Source organism: Heliangelus exortis, chromosome 8, assembly GCF_036169615.1.
Source record: "Heliangelus exortis chromosome 8, bHelExo1.hap1, whole genome shotgun sequence".
In the NCBI taxonomy this organism is placed as follows: domain Eukaryota; kingdom Metazoa; phylum Chordata; class Aves; order Apodiformes; family Trochilidae; genus Heliangelus; species Heliangelus exortis.
In genome coordinates, this window is record NC_092429.1 from 1,280,235 (window position 1) to 1,297,495 (window position 17,261).

The following is a 17,261-nucleotide window of genomic DNA, read 5'->3' on the forward strand; positions in this document are numbered from 1 at the left end:
CGGAGGAGTCAGTTTCCATGCTAAGGATGGGCAGAGAAGGAGGAAGGCGATGCCAAGGACAGAGCTTTGCTGGTTGTGATTTTTGGCCGGGCTCAAAGGTCACCTGAGATACGGGAAAGTGGCTCCTGGGCTTTAAAGTCAGTTTGTCCTTCCTGTTCTCCCCCGGGGCTCTTTGCTAAGAGCCAGGGAGGTGGATAGGGCCAGGAGAAATAAAGGAAATCTGGGGCAAAGAGTTTGGCTCTCCCCAACAAGAGCAGGGCGAGTGGGAACTTGTGGGGATCTGTCCCTGTTTTGGGGCTGGAGGCTGCAGGGGTTTATCCCTTGGGATAATTTGGGGGTAAAACTCTCAAAAAAAGAGGATGTTTTCCCCCACCAGACACTGAAAGTGACAAATCTGGGAGCTGCCTCTCCTTTTCCCATCAGGAATGACTCCAAAGTGGTGGGGTGGCCCAGCTGGGGGACACCTCAAACCCCTGCACCCAGCCCAAAGGGTGGGGGTTTTTTTTTTCCTCCAAGCTGCCTGAGTTTTGAGGTTTTTCCACTCGGCAGAAGATGGCCTGGGGCAGGGGAAGATTTAATCTCTGGCAGGGAGAGGCCCGGTGCCAAAATCCGGGGTCACCCGAGGACAACCCCCCCGCAGGGTGCTACCCCCGTGCCCTGCTGTGACAGCCGGTGACAGCAATGGGGCTTTGCCCCCCACTCCACCTCTGCTGTGGGGAGAGAACCCCCCGGCCCCCAAAAAAGCCACGTGCTGCAGTATGTTCAGAGCACATGTCCCTCGTCCCTGCAGTGACCCAGTGCCATGCCCCCAGTGCCACCTCCCTGCCACCAGCCCCCTGCACAGCACCCCCTGGGCCTTCACCCTGTGACCTGCCCCCTATTCAGGACCCCTGTGCTGTGCCCCCCTTATGCTCCCCCCGTGAGACCACCCCATGCTGTGCCCCCCCATACCCGACCCCTCTGCAATCCCCCCGTGCCATGCACCCCATACCTGCCCCTTATGCTGTTCCCCTCCTGCTCCCCATCCCAGCCCCCTCAACAGTTCCCCCCATACCCGACCCCTGCCCGTGCAATGCCCCCCATCCCAGCCCTGTGAGACCCCGCCGTTCTGTGCCCCCTATTCCAGCCCTTTGAGATCCCCCCCGTTCAGTGCCCCCCATCCCAGCCCTCTGAGACCCCCCCCGTTCAGTGCCCCCTATCCCAGCCCTGTCCGACCCTCCAGACCCCCGTGCGATTCCCCCTCGCAGTGCCCCCCCGTGATCCCCCTGCCCAGTGCCCCCCGATCCCTGTCTGATCCCCCCGCTTTCCTTCCCCCCGATCCCCGTCTGCTCCCCCCATGCAGTGCCCCCCCGACCCCTCTGCGCTCCCCAAGTTCAGTTCTCCCCCCGACCCCCGTGCGATCCCCCCTATCCCCGCCCGATGCCACCGATCCCCGTCCGATCCCCCCATGCAGTGCCCCCATGACCCCTCTGCGCTCCCCAAGTTCAGTTCTCCCCCCGATCCCTGTCCGATCCCCCCGCTTTCCTTCCCCCCCCGACCCCCGTCTGATCCCTCCGATCCCCCCTCCGATCCCCCCGCGATCACATCGCGCGATCCCCCCCGGCGATCCCCCCGCGATCCCCCCGCGATCCCCCCGCGATCCCCCCGCGATCCCCCCGCGATCCCCCCGCGATCCCCCCGCGCCTTTCGCTCTCTCCCCCCCCGCCCCATTCCCTCCTCCCTTCCCCCCCTCTCCCGGTCCCGGTCCCGCCCCGTTCCCGCCCCGTTCCCTCCCGCTCCCTCCCCATCCCGCAGCCATGTCGCGGCAGTCGGCGCGCAGACGCCCGGCGGCCGGGGCCGAGGGGGGGGCCCCCGGCGGAGCCCCCGCGCCCGGCGATGCGGAGCGGGGCATGGCGGCCCCGGGCCTCACGGTCTGCTTCAAGCTGCTGGCTGCGGCCTTCTACGGACTCAGCTCCTTCCTCATCGTCGTCGTCAACAAGAGCGTCCTCACCACCTACGGGTAGGGGAGCCCCCCCAGTCCCCCCTTTTCTCCCTGATCCCCCCCCCTCCTCTCACCCTCACCCCCCAGCACCCATGGGCATCCCCTGCCTGACCCCGCTCCCCCCTCATTTGGGTGCTGTGCCCCTGCACCCTTGGCACCCCATCTTTTGTGCCAGGCACCCCTAAACCTCCCCATCCCTCCTTCTCCTCTGCCTGCCCCCCAGCACTCACCCCTCCTTTGCCCCCTATCCTTTGGATACAGCACCCCTATATATGACACCCCCCCCCCCCCATCTCCATCTCTGCCCCCCAGCACCCTCCCCTCCTGACCCCCCACCCTTTGGGTCTAGCACCGCTCCCGTGTGTGACCCCCCCCTTCCATCTCTGCCTCCCCAGCACCCACTGCCCCCCCATCCTTTGGATCCAGCACCCCTCCTGTATGTGACCCCCCCCCACTCTCTATCTCTGCCCCCCAGCACCCACTCCTCCTTTTCCCCCGTATTTTGGGTCAGGCACCCCAAAATATTCCCCCCCCATCTCTTACCCCCTGTTTTATGCCTCCATCCCCCTCCATCCTTTGGGTCAAGCACCCCTATGTATCCCCCCACCCCTTCCTGTACCTGCCTCCCACCCTTGGGTGCCAGGCCCCCCTATATCTGTTACCCCCCCTTTACACCCCATACCCCCCCTGCTCTGCTGCTCCCCCCCCCCTCCTATCCCCTTCCTTCTTTTTATCCCCCCTAAAAGCCCACTGCCCCCCCCACGGGTGTTCCCCCCTTCCCCTAGGGACCCCCAGGACAATCCTCCCCCACTGCAGGTTTTGGGGGGGTCCCCTCTCACATAACAGGGGGGATATATAATTTTTCCCCCCCCCCAAAAAATTCCCATACTCCCCCCCCTCACATCTTCTCTCTTCCCCCAGGTTCCCCTCCTCGCTCTGCGTGGGGCTGGGCCAGGTGAGTGGGGTCCCCTCTGCCCTCTCTCTGTGTGTGTGGGGGGGTCCCCCCGATGTGGGGGGGCTGTCAGGATGACCCCCCCTGTCTCCCTGGCAGATGCTGGCGACCGTGGCCGTGCTGTGGGCGGGCAAGGCCCTGAGGGTGGTCAAGTTCCCTGACCTGGACAGACACATCCCCAGGAGGGTGAGACCCCTGCCCCGGGCACTGGGACCCCCTTGGGGGGGTGGGAAACAAGCCCATAGTTACTGTGAGATGGGGGGGACACAGCTCTTGTTTGTTATAAAGTGGTGGGGGGAACATTTCTATAATTATTATAAAATGAGGGGAGAAACAACTCCATACTTAATATAAATTTGAAGGGAAACAGCTGTGTATTTATTATAAAATGGGGGGGGAGAAGCAATTCCATATTCATTATAAAATGAAGGGGGGGAAAAAAACCCCATACTGACTATAAAGTAGGGGGGAAACAGCTCTGTATTTGTTATAAAATAGGGGGAGAGAAACAATTCCATATTCATTATAAAATGAGAGGGGAAACAACTCCATACTGACTATAAAGTAGGGGGGAAACAGCTCTGTATTTGTTATAAAATGGGGGGGGGAGAAGCAATTCCATATTCATTATAAAATGAGGGGGGAAACAACTCCATACTTACCATAAATTTGAGGGGAAACAACTCTGTATTTATTATAAAATGGGGAGGGGGGGAGACAGTTCCATCTTTATTATAAATTGTTGGGGGAATCAACTCTGTTATAAAATGGGTGAGGGGAAAGAACTCCGTATTTATTATAAAGGGGGGGGGGAACCAATTCCATAATTACTATAAAATTTATTGGAGGGCCTCTCCTTTCCCTCGCCCCCTCCCTTGGTGTGAATTCCTCTTTTTTTATCATTTTCCAGACGTTCCCTCTACCTCTCCTCTACTTTGGCAACCAGATCACGGGGCTCTTCAGCACCCAGAAACTGAAGTAGGGATGGGTGGGCTCTCTCCCTTGGGGTGTGTGTGTGGGGGGCTCTTTTGGGGCAGAGTGGGGGTCTCAGTGTTCCCCTGTGGGGTCCTGGGGGCTCCCAGGGCTGCGGGGAGGGCAGGAGGAGAGAATCCACCTGGGGTTTCCCAAAGCCAAATTTTCCCCAGCCTGGGGGTAGGGTGGGACCGGGTCTGCCCCTTCCCCAAGCATGGGTGAAGGTCCTAAATCTGCTCAAATCCGACCTTTTTTTGGGTGTCTGTGTGAGGGGGGGGGGGTGGATTTTCCACGAGGAAACCCTTGGCTCACCCTGCCCCTTCTCCTCTCTCAGCCTCCCCATGTTCACCGTCCTGCGGAGGTTTTCCATCCTCTTCACCATGTTTGCAGAAGGATTCCTGCTCAAGTGAGTTGTTTTTTCCAGTCTCTTCCCTCCAGATCTCGAGGTTGAGCCTTTTCCCAGAGCCTTTCCTCCGGGTCTCCATCCCCGGGCACTGGGGGCAGCTCAGGAAAGGTGTAGGAACACCAGCTGGGTGGGATGGATGCCCTGGTGCTCGGTGAGCTTTGGGCTGTTGGAGATGGATCCCGGGGGAATTCTGGCTCCCAGCTGGGTTTTAGGGATGAGGGTGGAGGAGGCAGATGCAGGGAGCAGTGTTTTCCTGCCTGGATCCTGCCTGGATCCTGCCTGCAGGCAGCTGGGCAAGATGAGACCTGATCCTGGCCAGGAGAAGTTGGCTGTGGGATCCTGGTCCTGGCACGAGTGGGATCCTGATCCTGCTGGCTGTGGGATTCTGATCCTGCTGGCTGTGGGATCCTGATCCTGCTGGCTGTGGGATCCTGATCCTGCTGGAGTGGGATCCTGATCCTGCTGGCTGTGGGATCTTAATCCTGGCAGGAGTGGGATCCTGGTACTGGCTGTGGGATCCTGATCCTGACTGTGGGGTCCTGATCCTGGCTGTGGGATCCTGATCCTGGCAGGAGTGGGGTCCTGATCCTGGCTGTGGGATCCAGATCTTGACTGTGGGATTCTGATCGTGGTGGGAGAAGTTGGCTGTGGGATCCTGGTCCTGAATGTGGGGTCCTGATCCTGGCTTTGAGGTCCTGATCCTGCTGGCTGTGGGATCCAGATCTTGGCTGTGGGATCCTGATCCTGGCAGGAGTGGGGTCCTGATCCTGGCTGTGGGATCCTGATCCAGCTGGCTGTGGGATCCTGGTCCTGGCTTTGGGATCCTAATCCTGGCTGTGAGATCCTCATCCTGCTGGCTGTGGGATCCTGATCCTGGCTTTGGGATCCTGATCCTGGCTGTGGGATCCTGATCCTGCTGGCTGTGGGATCCTGATCCTGCTGGCTGTGGGATCCTGATCCTGGCTGTGGGATCCCGATCCTGCTGGCTGTGCCCCCACCCTAGCAGCCTGGTTTGGGGTGCAGAGGGTTCTGTGCCCTCCCACCACCCCCCCTTTGCCTGCAGAGCTGGGGACCCCCCCTGGTGCCAGGCACCCTGTGCCCTGCTGGACCCTCCTCAGAGCTGCAGCACCCCACAAACTTGCACACCCTAAATTATTATTTTTTTTAACCACATTGGGTAAAAATCCCATATATATATATATATATATATATATATATATATATATATATATTTTTTTTTTTTTTTTTTTTTTTTTTAACTTGCTGCTGCTGCCCAGGGTGCTTTGGTTGGGTTTTTTCCCCCCCTCCCTGTCCGTGCTGGGAGGGAAAGCTGCTGAGGGGATGGATGTCAGCAGTGTCCCCTTCCTGCTCCTTTTCCAGGAGGAAGTTTTCCTGGAGCATCCAGATGACAGTGTTTGCCATGATCATCGGAGCCTTCGTGGCTGCCAGGTGAGCTCCCACCCCACTGCCCCATCCCGGGTGGTCCCAGCACGGCCCTGCTGGCTCCTGGGGTGTCCCAGGAAGGGAATAAATCCAGATATGTGTCTATAGACACACATATAGACACATATATAAATAAAATGCAAAATATAATATATAATATAGGTCCTGATATATATTTATATATTTGAACATACACACACATATACAAAAAATATAAAATATATAATATATATAATATAGATCTGATATATATGTATGTAAATTTTTGAACACACACACATATATCTATACATACATACAAAAAAATATAAAATATATATAATAATATAATAATATATATAATAATAAAATATATATATAATAAAATATATATAATAATAATATATAATATAGATCTGATATATATGTATATACATTTTTTAACACACACACACATATATATATCTATATACACATACAAAAAAAATATATATAATATATATAATATAGATCTGATATATATGTATATAATTTTTTTAACACACATACATATATCTATACACACATACAAAAAAAATATAATATATATAATATAGATCTGATATATATGTATATAAATTTTTGAACACACACACATATGTATCTATACACACATACAAAAAGTATAAAATATAAAATATATATAATATAGATCTGATATATGTGTATATATATTTGAACACATACACACAGATATATATCTATACACATAAAAAATATAAAATATATAATATATATCAGATCTATATTATATATATATTTAAACACACACACACATATCTATACACACATGTACATATAATATAAAATATCAAATGTCAAATATATATAATATAAATCCTGATATATTTATATATATATTTGAACACACACACATACAAAAAATATAAAATATAAAATACATAATATATATAATATAGATCTGATATATATGTATATATATTTGAACACACACATATATATATCTATACACATACAAAAAAAATATATATATGAGATCTATATTATATATATATTTAAACACACACACATACATATCTGTACACACATACATATAAAATATAAAATATATAATATATATAATATAAATCCTGATATATTTATATATATATTTGAACACACACACATGCAAAAAATATAAAATATAAAATATATATAATATAAATCCTGTTATATTTATATATATATTTGAACACACACACACACACAGATATATATTTATTTTTCCCCCTCAGCCGTGCTCTCCAGTAGCAAAGAATGTTTCACTGCCCCAAATCCCAACCCCTCCAGGCATAATTTAACTTTTTCTGACAACTCCTTGGCTGAACAGAAGGTGGAAGAATTCCTGCACAGTTTCAAGCTTGAATTCAGGACTTTTTTTTTTCTTTCTTTCTTTTTTCTTTCTTTTTTCTTTTTTTTTTCTTTTTTTTTTCTTTTTTTTCTCTTTTTTTTTCTCTTTTTTTTTTTTTTCTTTTTTTTTTCTTTTTTTTTCTTTTTTTTTTTTTTCCTTTTTTTTTTTTTTTCTCTTTCCCCCCCAGTGCTGACCTGGCCTTCGACCTGGAGGGATATATTTTTATCCTGATTAATGATGCCTTAACAGCTGCAAACGGTGCCTACGTGAAGCAGAAGTTGGACTCCAAGGTGGGGTCAGCCCTGGGGCAGCAGCTGCTGCTGGGGGGGGGGGCTGGGCCTTGTTTTATTCTATATAGAGACATATAGATATATATAGAAAATAAATATACAAAAATGTGTGCAAAGATATTTATAAATAGATATTTATAAATAGAAAAATATATATGCAAAGATGTGTAGTGTACAAATGGAAAAATCTCTTAAAAATAGAAAAATGTAAAAATGTATAAATATAAAAATGTAGAAAAATATAAAAATGTATAAATATAAAAATGTATAAATATAAAAATATAAAAATACAAAATTGGATATAAAATTACAAGGTGTATAGGTATAAAATACAAAATGTATAGATATAAAAATACAAAATGTATAGATAGAAAATTACAATATGGATAGATATAAAAATATAAATATAAAAATACAAATATAAAAATACAAAATTTTATAGATATAAAAATACAAAGTGTGTAGATATAAAATACAAAATGTATAGATATAAAAATATAAAATTCATAGATAGAAAATTACAATATGTATAGATATAAAAATATAAATATAAAAATACAAAATTGTATAGATATAAAAATACAAAGTGTATAGATATAAAATACAAAGTGTATAGCTATAAAAATACAAAATGTGTATAAAAATATAAAATGTATAGATATAAGAATATAAATAATAAAAATACAATAATAATAATAATAAAAATGTGTATAGGTATACAAATTTAACACATATAGATATGAAAATGTAACATGTATAGATATAAAAATCTAAACATTAAACTAGAAAGTTGTGTAGCTATACAAATGTAACATGGAGATATGAAAATATAAAAGGTGTAAGTATAGATGTAAAATAGGAGTATTGGGATAGAAACGTGAGTGTTATAGCACCAGGGTATGAATATAAAAATGCAAAAATGAGTGTTAAAAGTATAAATATAAAATGCACTAAATATAAATATAAAATATAAATATAAAATATACAAGATATAAATGTAAGATGTGCAAAATATAAATGTAAAGTATAGAAAATATAAATGTAAAGTATACAGAATATATATATAAAATATACAAAATATATATATAAAATATACAAAAATATATATAAAATATACAAAAATATATACAAAATATACAAAATATATATAAAATATACAAAAATATATATATAAAATATACAAAAATATATATATAAAATATACAAAATATATAAAAAATATACAAAATATATAAAAAATATACAAAATATATAAAAAATATACAAAATATATAAAAAATATACAAAATATATAAAAAATATACAAAATATATAAAAATATACAAAATATATAAAAAATATACAAAATATATAAAAAATATACAAAATATATATATAAAATATACAAAATATATATAAAATATACAAGATATAAATGTAAGATGTGCTAAATATATATGTAAAGTATAGAAAATATAAATGTAAAGTACACAGAATATATTTATAAAATATACAAAATATATAAAATATACAAAATATATAAAATATACAAAATATATAAAATATACAAAAATATATATAAAATATACAAAATTATATATAAAATATACAAAATATATATAAAATATGCAAAATATATATATAAAATAACCAAAATACACATATAAAATATAAGCTATACATATGTATATAAGCTATAAAATCTAAAAAGACACAGACATAAAAGCATGACCATGAAAATAAAGCTCCTGGCCACACAAAGAACACCAGGAGAATCCCAGCAGCGTCCGTAGGGAAGGGCAGCGGTGAGACCCTGCAGGCAGTGCCAGACACAGCCCAGAGCCCTGGTTCCAGGGCCCTGCAGCCTCAGCCTTCTGCCTCTCTCCTCGTGTCCCCCAGGAGCTGGGCAGGTTCGGGTTGCTCTACTACAACGCCCTCTTCATGCTGCTGCCCACCCTGGCCATCGCCTACTGCACGGGGGATGCTCACAAGGTAAGGAAATTCCCCCCAGAAATCCCAATTTTAGTGCAGAACCCCCCCCGGAGGGGCTCGGGGTCTGCGGGGCCGGGTGGGGTTGGGATGAACCCCAAAAGCAGCTCCTGGGCATTGGGGGGAGGTGCTGTGAGGGCTTGTGCTGCATCAGGAGCAGCCTGAGCCACCTGCAGCTCCCAGGGATCAGGTGGATAGGGATTTGTTACTGGTTATTGTTTGTAGGGTCTCTGATCACTGAGCTGCTCTGCTTTTGGGTTCTTGCCCTGTTTTCCTTTTCCTGTTTTCCTTTTCCTGTTTTCCTTTTCCTTTTTTTCCTTTTCCTTTTTTTCCTTTTCCTTTTTTTCCTTTTCCTTTTTTTCCTTTTCCTTTTTTTCCTTTTCCTTTTTTTTCTTTTCCTTCTTTTCTTTTCCTTCTTTTCTTTTCCTTCTTTTACTTTTCCTTCTTTTTTTTCCATATTTCTTTTCCATTTTATTTCTTTTCCATATTTCTTTTCCATTTTATTTCTTTTCCATATTTCTTTTCCATTTTATTTCTTTTCCATTTTTCTTTTCCATTTTTCTTTTCCATTTTTCTTTTCCATTTTTCTTCTCCTTCTCCTTCTCCTTCTCCTTCTCCTTCTCCTTCTCCTTCTCCTTCTCCTTCTCCTTCTCCTTCTCCTTCTCCTTCTCCTTCTCCTTCTCCTTCTCCTTCTCCTTTTCCTTTTCCTTTTCCTTTTTCCTTTTTCTCCTTTTTCCTTTTTCCTTTTTCCTTTTTCCTTTTTCCTTTTTCCTTTTTCCTTTTTCCTTTTTCCTTTTTCCTTTTTCCTTTTTCCTTTTTCCTTTTTCCTTTTTCCTTTTTCCTTTTTCCTTTTCCCCTCCCCCCTCTCTCACCCTGGGAGGTAACAGAGGTATTTCAGGTGCTGCCCACCTTGCAGTCCCCCTGTGTGTGTCCCCTCCATGGACAGAGAGGACCTGGTGGCATTTTGCTCCTCAGGGGAGCATCAGTGAGAGGTCCCTGAGGCCAGGGCAGGGCTGGAGTCCCCACCATCCCTGGAGGGGTTTCAGAGCCCTGGAGATGTGGGGATGAGGGACATGGGGCAGGGGTGGCCTTGGCACTGCTGGGGTGAGGCTTGGACTCAGTGATCCCAAAGCTCTTTCCCAACCCAAATGATCCCAGGATTCTGTCTGGGGATAAAGTGCTCGTTTATAAGCAGGAGCTGCCAGACAAGGAGCAGAAAGTTTCTTGGTGCTGCTCTGTGCAGCCTCTGTTCAGCCCGTGAGGAAATCGTGGCCCTTTATGAATTTATTTATTTATTTCCCCTGAATAAACTCCTTTTTCCCCAGCCCAGCTCCTGGCAGCCAGAGGCAGACAAAGATGAGCTCTGTCGGGGCTGCTGCCAGGAAACACCACATTCCCAATCCATCAAATCCCCTCTTGTGGGGAGCCTGGGGCTGGGGACACCTCACAGGGCTGGGCAGGGGGTCCTCTGGGAAAGCCTCCACCCATCCATGGAATCCTGGAATCCCGGACTGGTTTGGGTTGGAAGGGACCTTAAAGCCCCCCGAGTGCCCCCCCTGCCATGGTCAGGGACCCCTCCCCCAGCCCAGGGTGCTCCAAGCCCCATCCAACCTTCAGCACTGCCAGGGATGGGGCAGCCACAGCTTCTGGGGGCAACCTGGGCACCCAGGGGCTCAGCACCCTCACAGCACAGAATTTCTCCCTCCCATCTCCTCTCCATCTCCCCTCTTGCAGCTGCAAACCCTTCCCCCTGGGAGGTTTCCCTGCCCATGGCAGGGGTGGCACTGGAGCAGCTTTAAGGTCCCTTTCTGACCCAGGAGCTCACTCTGGGCTGTGTTGTGGGGTTTTTTTCCTGCTGTGATGAGGCTGGAGGTCAGGGCTTTGTTTCCTGCCTTGCTGTGAGTTCTGTGTCTGCTCCAAGGCTCTGGCTGTGTCTCTTGCAGGCGTTGCAGTACCAGGGCTGGGCAGACACCTTCTTCATCCTGCAGTTCACTCTGTCCTGTGTGATGGGGTAAGGACAGGAGCTGCCAGGGCACCCCTGGGAGGGGTGGGTGGGTGCTGGGGAGGTGTCTCTGTGCCAGAAGGAGAGGATTGGTGTGGCCTGAGCCGTTTGGGGCTGGAAAAAATCTAAGAGAACCCCAGCACCCTGGCTGGGCCCAGCAGTGGTGTGGGCAGGGGGAGGGACAGGCAGGGGGCATTCCCTGTGCTGAGGCTGCACCCCAATCCTGGGGTCAGTTCTGGGACCCTCGGGAGCAGAAGGAGATTGAGGGGATGGAGAGTGTCCAGAGAAGGGAATGGAGCTGGGGAAAGGGCTGGAAAGCAAGGAGAAGGTCTGGAGAACATGGAGAAGGGTCTGGAGAAGTTGTGAGGAGCATCTGAGGGCCCTGGGGGTGCTGATCCTGGATCAGAGGATGCTGAGGGGAGAGCTTCTGGCTCTCTGCAACCCCCTGAGAGGAGGTTGGAGCCAGGGGGGGTCGGGCTCTGCTCCCAAGGAACAAGGGATGGGAGAAGAGGAACTTTTGGCACAACTCAAGTGGTGCCAGGGGAGGTTTAGGTTGGAGCTGGGCAAGAATTTCTCCCTGGAAAGGGTTGTCAGGGCCTGGCCCAGGCTGCCCAGGGCAGGGCTGGAGTCCCCATCATCCCTGGAGGGGTTTCAGAGCCCTGGAGATGTGGGGATGAGGGACATGGGGCAGGGGTGGCCTTGGCACTGCTGGGGGAAGGCTTGGACTCAGTGATCCCAAAGCTCTTTCCCAACCCATTCCATGCTCTGATGATTTCTGAGAGCCACAGCAGATGCAAATTACCTCCTGCCCTGCTGAAGTGCAGGTTTACTCCCCCAAAATGGTGCAAATTCTGCTTTAGGGAAGAAGGGGAGGGCTGCAGGGCAGCTCCTGCCGTGTGTCCCGGTTCCTGATGTTTTGTGCTCCTCCTGCAGGTTCATCCTGATGTACTCCACGGTGCTTTGCACTCAGTATAACTCTGCCCTCACCACCACCATCGTTGGCTGCATTAAGGTGGGTGGCTCCTCCTCTCCTGGGGCTGTCCCAGGGGTCACCATCCCAGGAGCCATCCCTGGGGCTCCTGCTCTGCAGGCAGGGAGAGGGGGATGGCTCCAGCAGGGTTGGTTCATTTATTTCTGGTTTTATGCCTGCAGCTGAGCTGCTCTTTGCCTGTGTCTTATTCCTCATCCCTCCTTCCCTTGCAGAATATTTTAGTAACCTATATTGGGATGGTTTTTGGAGGAGACTATATTTTTACCTGGACGAATTTTATTGGTCTAAACATCAGGTAAGAACCTTGGGTAGTTGCAGTTTTTGTTTGGGATTTTTTTTTTTTTTTTTTTGTTCAAGTGAAAAATAGCATGAAACTGACATGGTTTGTCTTGTCTTCTTTCACTTCTTTTTTTTAAAAAAACCCAAAAAACAGAGAATTGGTACTTGTGCCACAGCAGAGGAGCCCAGCAGTGCTGGGAGCTCCCACTTGGGTTGTTTTAAAGCCAGGAGAAAGCAGGAAGGTATTTTTTAGCAGCAAACTTTAGTTTTTCTCAGGGTTGTGGACCTGACTGATGTAATGAAGGTAGCAAAAGACAGATTTTCTGGTTTATTTCACCTGGTATTTGAACACAGGGCTCCTTTCTGCCCCGGGGTGTGTTTCTGTGGGGTTCAGCATCTCCTGCTTCTTCCCCAGGAGTGAAACAAAATCTTTGCTGTCAGTGTGGGGTGCTGGGGGGGGGGAAGCAGAGAATTTTCTTGCAGTTTCAAGGGGGGTGGGTGTGAGCTGGGAGGTCCCACCCTGCCCCTGACCCCTGTTTGTTTGCAGCATTGCTGGGAGCCTGGTGTATTCCTACATCACGTTCACGGAGGAGCAGCTGAGCAAGCAGTCTGAAGCAGGCAGCAAGATGGATATTAAAGGCAAAAGCTCGGTGTGACCAGGGGAAAAAGGGGCTTTCTGTGATGATGATGATGATGATTTTTTTTTTTTTTTTTTTTTAATTTTTTTTTTGGAAGTGGCCAACTTCTGTTCAGCTGCTGGCGAGCAGGAGGAGGGGAGGAATCCGGGGGCCAGGGAGCCAGCGCCGCTCTTTTAATTTGCACAAATTCAATTGCTGCCTTGAGAAATTCCTGGGAAGATGAGTGCCTGCAGGGCCAGGAAACGCCTCTGATTCACTCTGATCCTGGTGAGGGAACGAATTGGGTTGCTAATCATGCTGAGATCTGGCAGGAGGGACTGGCACCAGCCAGGGTTGTAGCTGGAGCAGCAGCACGGGGCTGGCTGGGGGGTGAGCCCGTGGGATCCATCCCGCAGGGATCCCATCCCCAGGGAATTGCTGGCATTCCCAGCAAACCTGCTCCTGGGTTGGGCCAAAAGCCCCTGGGATGAACACTCTGTGACCTTACATTTGTTGGGGTTGGGTTTTATTCTCTTAGCCCACTTTTAAAGCTGGGTTTACTCCCTTGGGGCCTCTTTTTGAGGCTCTTTCTGAGCATCCCTGGGGACACAGTCCCTGGATTTGGGAAAGCTGCTGGCTGGGTCAGGGCTGGCCCTGGATCCAGGCAGGGTTTATAGGAGCTGATGTTGCCCCACCTGATGTTGTCCCACAGGGACCTTCCTCCTTCAGCCCAGAAAATGAAGTTAAATCAGCCAAGCCCTGTCCCCCAGTTTAGGTTTTGGTGTCCCCAAGTCTCCTTCTGTCTGTGACCTGTTAAAAGAGCAGGGTTTTTATCTGGCTGGCAGGGTTCACTGATTTTTGTGAAGGTTGTCTCACACAGCACTTCTTTCTAAGTCTCTCCTTGGATTGTCTTTTGCTTTGAAAACAATTATCATTTTGGTTAAAAGAAAATTTTGGTGAAACTCTGTATTTAGGAGGGGTTTGGGTTTTTTTTTTTTTTTAATATACTTCCCTTTGGTTAGCAGGAGAAAAAGAACTTCTACAAACAATAGAATTTGTTTCTGGGGAGCTGTTTGCTAAAACCATGCCTGCATTTTTTGGAGTGTTTAACAAAGAGTGAGATTTTTTAGAGGGGGCTGAGAATTTCTGTCCCAGCTCTGCAAAAACCTGGGGTAGGGGATGTGTGAGTCCCCTGTCCCTGCACTGCCACATCCTGGAGTCCTGAGCCCCCAACCCCCTCCCACTGCACAACTGGGAGAAGAAAAAAAAAATATTCCTTCTTATTTTTGTTGTTTCCTACATGGCAGTAAAAGCAGCTTTGCAGCCAGATTTTTTTTTATTATTATTATTTTTTTTGTAGGGGGAGGTGAACAAGGCTTCCTGCTGCCTGCACAGCTCCTGGCAGGGTTACTGGTCCTGTTCCTGGTTCCCAGTAGCCACTTGGTACTGGGACCAGCAGACCCAGGTCCTGGGTTCCCCCTGGGCAGCTCCAGCCCCTCAGCTCACTTGCTTGAACAAAAATATTTGCAAATTTTTTTAATCTTTTTTTTTTTTTTTTTTTTCCCCTTGTCCCTTTGCTGTGCTGAGGTGTTGCCAGTCAGGAGGTGCTGATTGTATCAGAACTTTTTATTACTGTTTTTTAAAATTTCTTTGGAATCTACTGGTTAGATTTGTTCTCATGGTAAAATACCTTTAAAGCTTCTGTTGTTTGTAACTCTGCACACTTGGGTGCAGGGGCTGGGACTGGGTACACTGGGAAAGCAAACAGAGGTCCTGCCACAGGATTTTCTGTGTTATTGATCACCAGGTTTTTCTGTGTAGAAGCTCTTTACAAAAATGACCATTTTAGTGAGGGAAAGGGTGACCTTTTGTGATGAATGTATGGCAGGCTTTACATCCCAGTCAGGCATGATAACAAAACAAAACAAAAAAAAAAAAAATAAGGATTTTCTGTGCCTATGTATTTTTGTACCAGCTTCAAATAAAGCAGTGCCCTGGCTGCTGCTCTGTGCCTGCTCCTGGGTGGAAAAGCAGAGTTGGGATTAAGAGGTAAAACTGAGCTGGAATGATGAGTTGTACCCCAGCAAACCCCCTCCCAGCCCCTTCCTCCTGCTCCTTTCACTGCCTTCAGATGAACTCCACAAAAATTCTCCTCCCCACCAGGCTGTGGGAGCACCCAGGCTGCAGGGGGCTGAAAGAGTTTTAAATTAACTCAGAAAAGGGAATTTGGTGGCTGCAGTTCCCCCCCTCCCTTGAGAGGCCTGTGAGCAGGAATCCTGCTGGATGGAGAAAAAAAAAAACAAAAACCAACCCCAACAAACCCCCCCAAAACTCAGGAATTTTTAAATGCAAACAGTATGTTTAAAAAAAATATTTTAATAAGCTTTTTCAGAATTGCAGACAGGGAGCTGGGGAGGGGGGGTGGGTAAGAGAAGGGAATTACTAACAGTGCAAAATTACTATGTGTGGCAAAAATTGTATAAAACTAATTTGTAAATTCTGTGTGTGTGGTGTTGGTTTGGTTTTCTTTTTTTTTTTTTTTTTTTTTTTATACCGTGTTTTAAATCCTTCTGAAAGCCCAGCAGGGATTTATGGTGCTGTCCAGCTGAAGCCATCCCCATCCTGCTTAAAACCCATCCCCAAGAGTCACAGGAGAGTTGTGATCTGTTCCAGAGGGGATGGAAATATGTTCAGACACTTCTGGGCTCCTGATGGGTGTTTTTGTTGTTTTCAAAAAGAAACCAAAGTTACTCTAATTTTACAAGTTTTTAAATAGCTTTAGTAGTGCAATGACTTATCAAGTTATAGTGGCTGCATTTTGAACAGGAACAAAGTATTGTATAAAACACCAGCATAAACAAAACAAAAATGTAAATTATAATTAAATAGTCTTAAAGTCTAGCTGAGCATTACATAGTTGTTGGTTATGGAATGTCAGGTCTATGTATCACAAGAAAAAAAAAAAAAGATTAAAAACAACAAAGCAACATTCCTGAAAATACACACAGTGCTGTATTTCACACACAAGCCTGAGACAAATTTCCTATAAATTTTCAGAAGTTATTTCCAACTTGCAAAGAAAAGGAGAAAAAAAAAAAAGAAAAAGCATAAAATTAAAACTGAAAATAGAGTTACAAAGACTCCTGGAAGCAACTGCACTGCCCTTGGGCTGAAACCATCTGGAGCCCAACCTGGATCCGTGGTTGGGGCTCTCAAAAAAGCAGAATGGAAAAGAAACAGCAACCTCTGCCTGAAACAGTCACTGAATTCATCCCTCAGCCAGAGGATTTGGCTCATTAATGACCATCAAGTTCAAGTACAGGGAGCTGGAAAAGGAAACAAACCCCCCCTAGCAGGTGGGGGGTTTGGGTTTCAAACCATAGAGCCAGGGATGTGAAACTGGAATCCTAAAGACTCAGGAAGTCTAAATAAAAATATAAGCAATTAATATTTTTAAAGACTCATCATAAACTTGAAGCAAAAAGCAATAACCAATTGAAAGTGAACACTCCTGGAAGCCCCAGGAGGAGAAGGAAAGTCAGAAATTATACAAATGAACAATTTTTCCTATTTTTAGTATTTTGTCTTAAATACAGTAGCTGTGGCTTAATAAGAAAAGAAACCAAAACACAGGTAATTAAACAAACTTTTCTTTTTTTCATGGATGTAAACTCTACCTCAACAAGAGTCCAGGGGTGGGGGGGTGAGCAGAACCCCTCCCCATGCCCTTACAAACTGTTTTCCTTCCTCTCACCCCTTCCCCACGCCACTCTCCATCTCTCTGCTGAAGGTCCAAACGTGTCCATGCTGTTCCTGCTCCCCCTGGAATCCCCCAACACTCAGAGTTTTCAGAAATTCAGGATCAGGCACCAGTTGCCTGACCCCTTTCCTGCCCTTCCTGTGCTGGGACAGGACAGAAAATAAACCCAGGGACAACCAAACACCTGATTCTGGTCAACAAGGGTTAGGGAGCTGAAGCCTTTGGCTGCCA

At 46.4% G+C, this 17,261-nt stretch overlaps 1 protein-coding gene across 1 annotated transcript; it reads left to right on the forward strand.

The window, feature by feature from the left end:
* Positions 1-1,767: 1,767 nt before the first annotated feature.
* Positions 1,768-16,375, forward strand: SLC35D1 (solute carrier family 35 member D1). Its single transcript, XM_071749888.1, has 12 exons — positions 1,768-1,999; positions 2,903-2,936; positions 3,033-3,119; positions 3,844-3,911; positions 4,240-4,311; positions 5,692-5,760; positions 7,311-7,413; positions 9,292-9,384; positions 11,325-11,392; positions 12,317-12,395; positions 12,587-12,669; positions 13,201-16,375. The coding sequence occupies exons 1-12, from the start codon at positions 1,797-1,799 to the stop codon at positions 13,307-13,309; spliced, it is 1,068 nt and encodes a 355-aa protein (XP_071605989.1). The 5' UTR covers positions 1,768-1,796; the 3' UTR covers positions 13,310-16,375.
* Positions 16,376-17,261: the final 886 nt, after the last annotated feature.